Raw genomic sequence first — 12964 nt, forward strand, 5'->3', positions numbered from 1 at the left:
ATAATAATTAATAATAAAAACACTTTCACAGGCATCTTTGCCAGATTTTATTAAAATCACAATTTATATAATAACTGTAAATATTTCTATCATTTTAATTATATTTTATAGTAAAAATATTGTTCTAAAATTTTAAATTACAGTAAAAATGTAGCTCGTATTACAAATTCACCCAAATTATTATCTCGCCATAAAGACATTCGCCTTAATTTATTGCATATTAGCTGCACTTAACATAGTAAAATAACAACATGATAAAGTAGCTTAGTACTAGTGTAAATACCACTTGCAAGCAAAAGTTAAGGCTCGAGCTTAGCCCGCACAGTTCAGACACGTTACGGATATGGGATATGGATACAAGGCACTAGGATGCGGGCCGCAAGCTGTAGGCCGTTTATAGAGACCGCACTAGCACCAGTCGGCCATGTAGGAGAAGCCGCCAAACAGGTTGTGGTCCTGCGCCGACAGCACGCGCGGCTCCTTGGGCGGAGTCAGCACTGCGCGCTCTGACGTGAACTCACTGTCGAAGTTGCTTACATCCTCCAGCGACGCTATGGTTGGCACAAATGGTGGCTTAATGTTACGTAATAATAGTTGATCCCACGCTATGTTCCGGAAGAAGGCCTGCTTCTTCACATCCTCCGCATCCCGCTCGCTGGAGCCCAGTCGGCGCTCGGGGTTCTTGCGGAGCAGGCGGCGCATCAAGGCGATGGACTCCAGAGACAACATCCGAGGGTATCGCACCTCGTCGTTCACTATCGAGTCAAACACCTCTCCTTCGTCATCTCCTGGGAAGGGGGATTCTCCCACCAGCATTTCAAATATCAGAACCCCGAGACCCCACCAGTCTACTGCGCGAGTGTACGAAGTCTCTGTGAGGACTTCGGGAGCCAGGAACTCTGGGGTTCCACAGAATGTTCCCGTCCTGTCACCCCAGCCCATACCTTCTTTGCACAGCCCGAAGTCGGCTATCTTCACATAACCCTCTGTGTCCAGAAGCAAGTTGTCCAGTTTCAAGTCTCGGTAGATAATGTTGTTCTCGTGCAAGTATTGCAGCCCGAGGACAACACACGCAGCGTAGAACACGGCGCGGGGCTCACTGAACACGTCGGAGTGAATGTGCATCATGAGATCTCCACCAGCCGCATACTCCATGACGAAGCAAACATGAGCATCAGTTTGAAAGCAGGCAAATAGGTTTACAAGGAAGGGGTGACGTATAGCATTAGCAACCTCAAATATCCGTTTTTCAGAAAGAAGGGAATCTACCTCATCACGGGCAATGATATCTCCTTTCTTCAGAGCTTTGATCGCAAAGTATTCTCCAGTTGTCTTGAACTGAGCGAGAATAACTTTTCCAAAGTGGCCGCGTCCGAGCACACTCAAGAATTTGAAACTGTCCATACTCATAGTATCAGATTGTTTTTGCGGGTCGTACATCTTCTCCCGGTAATCGGGAGCGACACTGGGCAGTGATACTTTAACAGGCGGGGCAGTCTCAATTAGTTCCTCCACAATGGGGAAGTCAAATGATTTAGGAGACGGGGACGGAGGGTATTCGACGATGGGGGTAGAAGTCATAGAAGAGACAGTGGTTGAGCTTTGGAGAATGGACGCATTGTTGTCTCGCCAGTCTTCTACATTGAGGAAGTCAAACTCTTTGAGGGCAACCTGGAGTTCTTTCTCCATGCGAAGAGTGCTAACATTTGGCTTGGGGATTTGAGCAGGTTTGGGGGGCGGGGTGAGCGTGGCGGGGAGCCCCAGGGGGCGGATGCCTGCCAGGCCCCCGACGCTGGCATCGGGGTTCTCCGGTGAGACATCCTGTTTATTATCCACGTGGATATTCTCAAAACTCAGCTGGCTAGAGGGAGGCATGTGAGCATTAGAAATATTCTGTATGGAGGGAGAAGACCTCTTGAGCAAGCGACCCCAAGTCGCCACGTTGATGTTCATCTGATTGGCACGGGGAATATTCTTAACTTGCTGTTTGAATATCTTTCTTTGCCGCTGGAGTTTGGGCTTTCTGGATATCATGGGGTTCAGGAACTTGATCTCGGCGAAGAGCAAGCCCTGAGGCTCCAGTTGGAGCGCCATGCCGTGGCGGATGTCATCGATGAACTCCTCCAGCCGCAGGAACTTAACGGCGCACAAGCCTCGCCAGTCTTTCCAGTGGATTCCGATCTCCACCTCGCGGGACTTGTCCAGTTCAATTGAAAATCTGCAAAACAAAGACTCATTATTCATTGTTATTGTTTGGAATTTAAAGTAATGTCTGGTCATCTTGAGAATCTCAATAATAAAAAACATTATCTTTGACTAGCCGACATTATAATTTCAATATTAATCAAGAGCTCAACTAACAATTCAATAGCTATTTGGCAGAAGAAGAAATGCTAAGTAGAATGTTTGTTTCTGATTGAAGTGTAATTTTTGAAATCTTTTCTTTTTTCATTATTTGAACATCAAGCATTACTAAAAAACCACTTTGTATCCATTAAACGGTGTGTTTGTTACACATTGTATAAAGACTGTAAACGTTTAGATTCGAGTTGGTACTAATAAAAAATATCTTTAACTGGGCTCTGAAAGAACTGGCAACGTTGGATTTTCCACAGACTGTTGTCTGTGGAAAATGTGAAATTCCAGTCTTGAAAAAGTCAGGTTATTTCAGATATATTATTCTTTAATTGTCTAATCATTGACTGTTACCGCATGAATTTAATAAGATTTCTATGAAAGTGAAGTTTTTTTAATAACATAAATGTTTTATGTATATGTAGGTAAATATGAATCATAGAAATCAATGTTTATATTGATCTAACAATGAATTTAAAATCTCATTTTTTGTTGTTATTCTCTAGGAATTATTTTAATATTGTTGTATTATTTTTTACCATATAAATGTGATTAAAAGTGAAGTGAAGTGACAGTTTTCTTGCATATTCTCTAAGGGCGAGTTGTTTCGGAAAAAATCACGTGTGAGAAAGTCATCACAACGTCAATCCACTCAATTTTCCATAAATTGGGTTGTTTCATCGTCCGTCAAGAGAAAATTCAACGAAATATTCATGAAAATGTGATCAGCCGAAATCGGCCGGTTAACGCGATCCGCCATTTTGAAAAAGATTGACGCATGCGCGAACGTCACAATTGCGGTCTGACATATCGTATGTGCCAATTACTGGTGATAACGACCCTCACTATTTTGGCAAATAACGCAAAGAAAACCCAACGATTAAAATTTACGAAGTTGAAGGTTTTGTGGGAAGAAGTTTAGATACCTTTTTTACATAAAACATTGTCGAAATTCGTTTTTATATCGTTGGTTTCCGTGATTTAAAATGACGAAAAAACTGGTAAAACTATTGAAAAACTACAAGTTTGTTTCTTTTGTCGACCAACATAGTAGCCAGGTGGCCTGGAGATACCCATCTTTTTAATAGTAGCAGCATCAAAGTAAGGTTGGAATGCGGTGAGTTTGGAGATGAAGTGATTGTTGGAGATGGTGGTTATGGAATAAAGCCATATTTACTAACACCCTTAAGGAATTCCGTTTCTCGAGAACAACATTTATATAAAGAAAGTCAGATCAGGACCAGAAATGTTGTTGAAAGAACTTTTGGAGTTGTTAAAAGATGGCTTCCAGTCCTTTCTTCATAAATTAAAATGCAGGTAGGTACAAGGGATCATTGTAACAAGATCAACCACCTGTATTCATAGACCCCTTGGACGAGGTTAACGATGTACTGGTGCAAGCACCAATCTTTAACAGGGGAGATGACCACGTTCGTCAAACCCTCATTAACTCATATTTTGCCAGATTGATGGACTAATAAATAGTAAAATACTACCCAGCACAAAAAGCCCTATCTTACCTCCTTCTGTACCATTAGGCCTATCGTCCCACGTGTCGGTAAGGAATCCACATAAGCCGAGTGCTGTAAAACCCTGCAATGCAAGAGAGGTTCCACAGTAGACCGCCTTATAAACTGTTTTCTTACTTTACTTCTCTGTGCAGAACTCGGTTTATATTGATTCTTTACCAACCCATGGGGCGACACTTTCTGTAACATCTTCCGCCTGGAGACTCGAACACATGTGTACAATCTCTTGGTACATGAGCGAAGATAATAAAAGTCTTTTGAATTTCAAAACAATAATGTCTTTATTCAAAAATAGCTGTACCCCGCCACGTGTTGCTGTGGCTCAGTCTGTTTTACCTGTCACAGGTGTCATCTAAATAATGTAGGTATGTATATAAAAACACACGCATATTTGAATGCAACATTGTGTCTAAATTTCAAAGCAATCAATGAAGAACTTTCAGAGATTTTCAACAAACGACCATTTACATATATTCAGAGATAGATAGTTAACATGTACAAAATAATTAATGTAACGATAAATCTTCTATTTATTTTATACTTTAATGTTTATAAACTTAGTAAATTACTTTGTTTAATAATAGAGAATACATACTATTAGAAATGTTTTGAACAACTATCTCACATATACATATATTATGTAATATGCATTGGATCATTATTGAATGTGAATAACTTAAGTGTAACTGCATACTCCTACCTAATTTCATAAAATAAATAGAGTACCAAGATGTAGTATATTCTTTTATTTGTATTTTACATAAGTGAGGAACAAAATATATCAAAATAATATAACAAATTAAAATAAAAGAGAAAATAAGTAAGGCACCTAGGTACCTACACTGTAGAAATTGAAAAAAAAAAGATAAATGGACAAATAGAAAAAAAATGAATAAATCGGAAGGTTGCGGGTTCAATTTCCATCAGCGGCATTTATTTTTTCTCAGAGTTTATTTATTTTTAAATATGTATGGGTGTTTCAGACTAATATTTATTGATTATAATAATTTGTTTATATAAATTCAGTTAAAAATAAGAAAATAAAGGTTTAAAATAATGTTTATGGTATTTTCCAATTATGTCCTAAATCCTGTATTAACAATTAGTTAATGTTAATTAAGTATTAATCTTAAGTGTACCGTACCATACCGTCTACAGTACCATACTTATCTACCAGGTAACTATGGTACTGTATATTATCTCCATATATAGTTAGTAATAACATAGATCATTCTAGAAATGTATTACATAGTAAATCACATCAAGGTCGCTGTAGCGACTTGATTAGCGATTGATTAGCGATTGTGATTATTTATTTTTTATTAATGCCCTGAAAAAAGTAAAATTATACCGGTACACTCTCTCGGAAGAAAGAATAATTTACAGCAAAAATACATACTTATACAATGGGAAAGAAACATTTAAGAACATAATATAATGGACTAGTTAATTGTGTGCGAATGCATTCATTCATCTTGTTCTAACAATAATTGACAAACATTAGAAAGAACACAAAAGATTATACGGCCCATAAAGTAAAGGTCACACAGCATTAAAAATATGCATAATATAAAAACCTGGACATGCCATGCATAATATTGCATAAAATGCATTTTTTTTAATTTACAGTTTTAAAAGGAAAGAAAAGAAAAATGCGGTCTTACTGGAGTACCCCGTCGTAAGTACACAATGTACATTTGTTAGTATTATCATGTAATATAATGTAGGTAATTGTGAAGCCAGAAAATACTTCGAATTGTGTACATAAAAAAGAGAAAAATTATTAAAATTAATATTAGTATATTAAAGAATTCACCCAGTAGATAGTGAACAGAGGGGAATAAACTGCTTTCATCTCAGTTTAGTTTTAGCATGACTCCGATATTACTCGTTCTTGTCTCAATAATCCAATTTTTTTTAAACCGGAAATCGGTATGTATAATAGGGGGCACTCCTGTCAAAAGGGTTGGATTTGGATGCTTCAACAACATGAGAATACATTAACTAATAAGATTATTATCTTAAGTAAAGCAACGATAGTGAAATACAAATATTTTGTACTCAAATCTACTAACAGTTTGTTTGAAAACTTGTATTAAGTCAGTCAACAAATTCGTTTACATTTAAATGAGATGAAATTGCTTTTAGGATTGAGGTTTCTGGGGCGCTGCTATCTAAACGGTTGGATTTGGATGCATTAACAACATTAGAATACATTAACCAGATTATCTTAAATGAAGAACTGATATAAAACTAGGAAACATTGTTTGAAACACAAGTTCTTACAAGTAGTTAGTAAACTGCCGTCAACACCATAATAAACCTCAGCTGTGGCGCTAACCAAACTCCCACCTTCTTCCACCACCAGATAGCTCCTGCAGCACCAAAGTGCTGATGTCATCGTCAAACACGCTAGGGAGTCCGTCAATCGAAGTAGCCACTATGTTCCGCATAAAATTTGTGTCCACCGCCAGTCCTCTCATGAATTTCTCTGCTACCGTCCTTGAAGCATTATTAAAAGTCAATTAATAAACATATATACCTGCATGAATTAAACAAAGCATCAGGGCAACCAATTACTAAATATAACAGTTCATTTAACAGCATTATGGCGTTAAGATTAATACCAATTAAGAAATATATTCCAACCTGCCTTGCCCGACGCTTCATATTTTCAAACTGAGCTCGGAGCTGTTTGACAGAATCCATCGCCATTGAAATCGGATATAAGAGTAAGCCATGTCGCCTCTCATTGTTTGAAGATGACTGCGTCGGTCTTTTTATTGGTGAGAATATGGCTATACTTCCTCACCAACATGGCATCGTTTCCTGAAAACACATTTCATATTTATAAGTAACAAGATCGTACAAGGAATTGCTGATATAAAATTAAATATGCACGGCAAATATTATATTTATTAGGTTCAAAATATATATAGATATTTTATAGTTTCTTATAGATATTTTATTACACATGAAAGCACTATAATATTCCTCGGTAAAGCATTATTAAAGTGTGGCAGAATTCAAAATAATATATAAAAATAAACAAAAAGATTTGCCACCATTCCATGGCAGAACATTCAAAAAATAAAACGCAATGCTTTTAGAAAGTTCATTCTCACAAAGTTCAAGTAATTTTACTAACGATAAGTATATACACGTATCGCAAATGTTTTCATAATGATCGTTTATCTCGTTTAGAAGACGAAATTCCACAAAATATTATCAAGCTTTACATAATGGTTTTACGAAAATAAAATGCTCACTTACGTATCTATACGGTTCCAAACGTGTATTATTTATTAATAAGGTTCATATTTATTATGGCAATAAGGTATAATTTACAATACTTACAGTAAGTTGGGATCCATTATAAGTTGTCAAAAATTGAGATGCCTAAATGAACAACAAAAAATCACACAAAACAAGCAATCCAACGAAGTGACGGCGCGGCGGGAAAAAGTTTTGACAGATTGATAAAAATACGAGGTGTTGCCAGCGTAAAAATAATTCCTGTCTCGCAAAAAAATTATTCTCTGCAATAATTGCCCGATTCGGCGGGGAACACTGGAACGGATTATTCAAATATAACGGAAGCTTTTTCGGAGTTGAAACAACCCAATTTGTATTTGAATAAAATCGACGTGAAGATTTTTTTACATTTGAATAGAACTCGGGAATCTGAATAATTGTTCAGCTTTTCCGAAACAACTCGCCCTAAATAAAAGGAATGTGTTTTCAAAATTTTGCATTCTCTCAATTTTTTGACATTTGGAATAAAAATATATATATTTTTTTATTTTCAACCAATTCATGTTTGACATTAAAATATTCAAATTTATGAACATCCATTTACAAATAAAAAAACCTTAAAAGGTAATTTTATCTGGTTTCTTAAAATAGTATTTGTTTTTAGGACACCTTCAAAAAGAAGAAATATATAGCACATTTAAAATACCTTGGAAATATTGAGAAATTCGATGATTCAAGTTTATACAACAGATAAACAACCCCCTTTGGCTGTGTAAACGATGTATATCTTTTCATGAACTATTTTATGTCTGTATTAGTAATGTTTTCACATACACGGTGGTTTATCAATTAAATAAAATTTTCACCACATTTTTTAGTAAGACCGTAAAAATAGATTATGTCCGCTCCTGCGAAACATCCATAAAATTAATTATTACTCTATATACGCACACCTCATCTCACACCATCATAAAATTAAACACTTTCTTCCTACCATGTTCATTTCCACATTCAAAACGTTAATGTGTTAAAGCGAGTTATTCTTGTAATGTTGTATCAGTAACAAGGGAAGAGATATAAATTTTATAAAAAAATTAATATGTACTTACACTTCGACCATAATCTTAGTTGATCAATCAAACAGATTAAGATTTGAACTAATATTTCAAAATTAAGGTGCAACTTTAAAAAAAAACTATCACACACAATTTAAACATTCTTTTATGTTAATATATTTTGTGTAATCAAAATCTTTTAGTATCCACCATCTGAATGTTTTCCATTTTATCAGATATCTATCTTATTTTAATAACGCTAATAAATTTGGGTTCTGATAAGAATGCTTATATTTGCATTGACATCATAATATAATCGTAATAATATCTGGAAATACCTCCAAATAGAAGTATAATCAAAACACCACTACATTGCAGTAAACTTATCTTGATTTCACAATTAAAATGTCTCCAACAAATTCCCAAGAACATATAATATTGTATGGGCACAATAAACAAACTGCGACCATTCATCATAATATTTTTTTATTTCCTTTGATCATGCATTGCGTTATAGTTTGGTATTATAGATAAGCGAGTAAAGAGTGTAGAGTACACCTCAAACTTGCGAAATAGGTGAGCTCATTCATTTAATAAAACACCTCCAAGTTGATTGACAAAAAATTAACAGGTTTTTGAAAATGTCATTGACCTTTTGGCAGCCAAATAATAGTGTTGACAAGGTCGTGCCTAAATCACATTAGGAAAACTTAAAGGAGCAAAGAATTTGAACTTGAAATAAGCAATATGAATATGAGGCCTGATTACAAAAATAAATGTTATCTCCAATGTAAACAAAAGAAAACAGATGATTAGGAATTGGGCAATAAGTGGGGGCGGCTCACCTTTGATCCCAAGCCTGCTGCGAGCAAGGCTTCCAACTAGTCTGCCCCACGGCATGGTTGTCCAGCTTGATGACTGCCATTATTTCATTGCTGGTCTCCTCCTTGATGCTATAGGACTTAATGGAGTTGCGGATGGTGACGCCCTTGACGAAGGAGCGCAGGTCCGAGGGACTGGCGTTGTGGTCCTTGCGCGCGCGGCCCGGTACCTCCTCCAGCAGGTCCTGGCACCCCATCAGGCGCACTTCCAGCTGCCCCGTCACCTGCACTACCTGAGAGGGGGGACCGTTGGGGAGCAGGGCTCCGCTGCGCCCGCTGCCCAAGCTAGTGTAGCCTGCGTGAGGACTGGCCTGCAGCTCCCAGCTCACTTCCTGCGCAACGGGGCTGCGGGCCGGCAGCTCCAGACGCCGCATGTCCAGGGAGCGGCGAAGTAGATCCAACTTTTGACTGGACTCAGTGAGACTGGCTTGGGCCTCCTGGAGGGCCTTCTTGTCTGGGGCCTTAGTGCTCTGCAACAGTCTGATGGCATTCTTGGAACCCTCCACAACGGCAGTTTCAATACGCAACCGGTTGCGTAGCTCGGAGATTCTCTCGTCCAGCGAGGACTCTCCGCCATCCCGGCTTTCCCCGTTGGACCCGGCCACATGCTCGTTGGAGCCGTCCTTCTGCCGCCCCTGCCTCATCTTCAGAATCCGGAGCTTGAGATACTCGATCTTGACCTTGGAGTCCAGCAGCATTTGATGCGCTTCCCCCAGTAACTTTTTGTCCCGGGATTGGTGCCCCCCGCTGATGCTCTGAATCATGTTTTCCGCACCCTGTTTCACTTTTAATTCTATGTTGAGCTGTTTCTCCAGCGAGACAAGCCTCCTGTCGGAGAACTTGCCATCTCCGAGATGGTGTTGAGCTTGCTCCGGGTTGGATGAAAGAATAACATCATCGTCGTATGATATGTTCAGCGGAGTGGTCTGGCCCCTGGACAGGATGATCTGAGACTCCAACTCTTGCAGTTCGGAGTTCAGTTCCTTCAGTTTGATATTGGCTTTCTTTACAAGACTCGCGACGTCTGACAGCGACCGCCGATCGGTGGCGACTTCACGCAGTTTCTCCGCGCCCTCTTTAATTTTTAATTCTTTACGAATTTCTCGTCGAATCAATTCCTTCAACTCTTCCAATTTGGCTGGCAAAGCCAATTCCGGAACGGATTCCGTTTGAACACCATATTTGTGCCCTAATTCGTAGAGCACTGGATGTCTAATATAATCACCTTGATAATAGCCCGGGTCTGCCATAGTTGTGACCGAGAAGTCGACCGTCAACGGATTTGTATCATAGCATTTTTAGTATCACTACGGCCGTGGAACCTGTTAAAAACAAACCAAATGTATAAAAGCTCTATTTTAAAATGTGATGACTCAGTTAATGCACTGTAATTATGGGCAAAGAACCTAAATTAAAACCAAATTACTAACCAGCACTACCTATGTCGACCATAGACAAACACTGCGTTAGCTGTCAGTTAAAAGGTGCTTACGAATTCAAAAGTAATGATTCGATTCCGACTTGCTTGTATTCTGTTGTGTCGTAGCAGTAGGGACTGTTTGTAGCAGTATTGAGTAGGATGTAACGAGATTATTAATAGCGCGGTAGCACTAGCATAGCACAGCATAGCAGTTAGCGGTGATTGCAGAATATTTCGCTGGAGCGGAAAAATAATCCAGATTTAAAAACGTCGACAGAAGAGTATGTGAGGACACACATATCAAAATATTGCCGTGAGATATAAATAAATACGAGAAACTGCGTCAAGCTAATAGATGAAAAACCAACGATATCATAGAAAATGTGTTGAATTCTTCGAAAACAGTTTATTTGTGTAAAAATAAAATTATTCCTTGAATCTTCCGTCTATTTCCATCGTATGAGGTAATTACTTGTTACAACCAAATGAAAATAAATTATTCCATTCTATTTTGAAATATTTACTTTTTTCGCAATTTGGTGGTGGAATCGTGAACCCATTTAAAAACAACAACGAAAATGTGTTTTATACTCTTCTATTACAAGCTTTTTTGTTTGTAAAGAGGATCGGTTCCTCAAATAACGACTTAATATTTTGAGACATGACATTTGAAATGCACCTCCAGGCGTCCCTGTCTTGTGCTATTTCGGTGATCCAGCTTTGTCAGGGGTGACCAACTGGACGTCCCGCTCTTGTAATACCGATACGATTCTGTCATAGAATATTTATCGATACGATTCTGTTACTTTAGCATTCTTTTGGTATCCTGACGATATCTAGGTTTCTTCTAAATATTTTACTTCACTTGTAATTTATAAATACATGACTCCCGTTCTATCCACGAAACATGTTTTTTTCACTCTTGAACATCCTCCGATTTTGTATCTTGCTTCATCGCTAGCCTACAACCAAAATTGAATGTATTTATATTATAATGTATTATATCGCCTCATTTTGCTGTACTGTTGTTAGAGGATTATATAAAAAGATACCCTGGGAAGTGATGTAGAGTATCCTGATCTACCAATTAAAAATAATAATATGCTATAAACTTGTTTTGAACCCATTGGAACATAATTATGTTTTGCTATTCGAAAACAAAAAGGCGTCCGTACGTCTTCACTATCTTAAAATAAATAAAAGAGTTACGAAAGGACATAATAAGGATCCCCCTGCACTATGCTGATTTGTATAAATTATCGAATAAAACAATCACTTTGTATTTTTATTTGCTTAACTTGTAAGGCTGCTGCATTTCTTTTGACGATCAACAGTTCAGTCTTGTCGACGTCTATCGCCTAAGCAATCTTAAGGCCTGTATTTCATTTGCTTTTTGCTCGACAAGATATTCACGTTCGTCAAGTAGTTATAGTTAGCTATCGGGTAGGAATCCTGACCACCCATAGGTCTATACTGAAAAATTATAGTATAGTATACTGAAAAAATCGACCTTTTTAGAAATATCCATAATTTGGTTAAAATGGCACTTGGAAACTTGTGGTTCGATTGTTGAGAAAAATACTGAGGGTGAGAATTGCTGAGCATCTCAGATGAGGAAGAGGGCCGCGGTACGAAGTTCACTCTAAATATTTACAATGTTTTGTCCTCGCTGGCAATATCGACTGTCCCAAATCAGTGCCCACGCAAAATTAATCCTCTAGTTTTTTGTTTTTTCTAGTAATTAGCATAATATTAAGGAATTTTCTGGCTTTCATATATTTTTAATTTGTTGCTTTTAATTATAATTATATTATAATATCTTGCTACTTTCCAGATATCCCTGATGATGATATTAATAGAAAAGAATTATGTTGAGAATTATTTCCTAAAAAGCGCAACAACGCTTACACTTTTCAAATCTAAAACAGATATTTTTGTGACTTTAGCCTAGTATTCCCAGGCGAACATGTCTGGGCGAGCTTGACGTCAGAGGCCGAGCATTTCTGTATGAAATCTCATGCAGAAAAAAATGCTCGTCACTCGGCCTATGCTCGGCCTGTAACGTCGTGCTCGCAGGACATACTCGTCAGTGAAAACTAATCTATTGTTTTAAAAAAAATAGCAACACACTTGCAAAAAAACAGTAATGAAATAATGATAAAAACTAGATGAAAAACAAAGTTTCAAATAAGTTTTTCGTTTCTGGATTGATTTCTTCAAATCATTCTAATAAATTTTTCCTTTTACCGTCGATATAAATATACTAAAACAAATTTACTACCGAAATAAAAATAAACTTCAAATACCTATACTGTTATCATTATAAAATCAATATAGCCCAAGTATTCCCACGCACTTTACTTGCACATCTGAGATTTTTTGGTTATACATATAATTCATAAACATACTAAAATATATGTATTTATTTGAACATATTTTTAGTAAAGTTATAAAATTACTCTTACTGTT

The 12964-nt window shown here is 37.3% G+C and overlaps 1 protein-coding gene and 1 long non-coding RNA gene across 2 annotated transcripts; both read right to left on the reverse strand.

Annotated features, from left to right (window-relative positions):
• Window positions 1-406: 406 nt before the first annotated feature.
• On the reverse strand, window positions 407-10875 carry Pkn (serine/threonine-protein kinase N). Its single transcript, XM_089638251.1, has 3 exons — window positions 10506-10875; window positions 9040-10397; window positions 407-2218 (listed from the first exon to the last, which is right to left on the reverse strand). Exons 2-3 carry the CDS (start codon window positions 10323-10325, stop codon window positions 409-411), a joined length of 3096 nt encoding a protein of 1031 aa, XP_089494377.1. The 5' UTR covers window positions 10326-10397; window positions 10506-10875; the 3' UTR covers window positions 407-408.
• LOC149419362 (uncharacterized) lies at window positions 2961-7590 on the reverse strand. The gene is made up of 3 exons (XR_016302896.1): window positions 7242-7590; window positions 6534-6713; window positions 2961-6386 (listed from the first exon to the last, which is right to left on the reverse strand). It is a non-coding gene; the product is annotated as an uncharacterized LOC149419362 (long non-coding RNA).
• Window positions 10876-12964: the final 2089 nt, after the last annotated feature.

This window comes from Hesperophylax consimilis, chromosome 12, assembly GCF_061612785.1.
Source record: "Hesperophylax consimilis isolate HC1 chromosome 12, BYU_Hcon_1.0, whole genome shotgun sequence".
Lineage (NCBI taxonomy): Eukaryota > Metazoa > Arthropoda > Insecta > Trichoptera > Limnephilidae > Hesperophylax > Hesperophylax consimilis.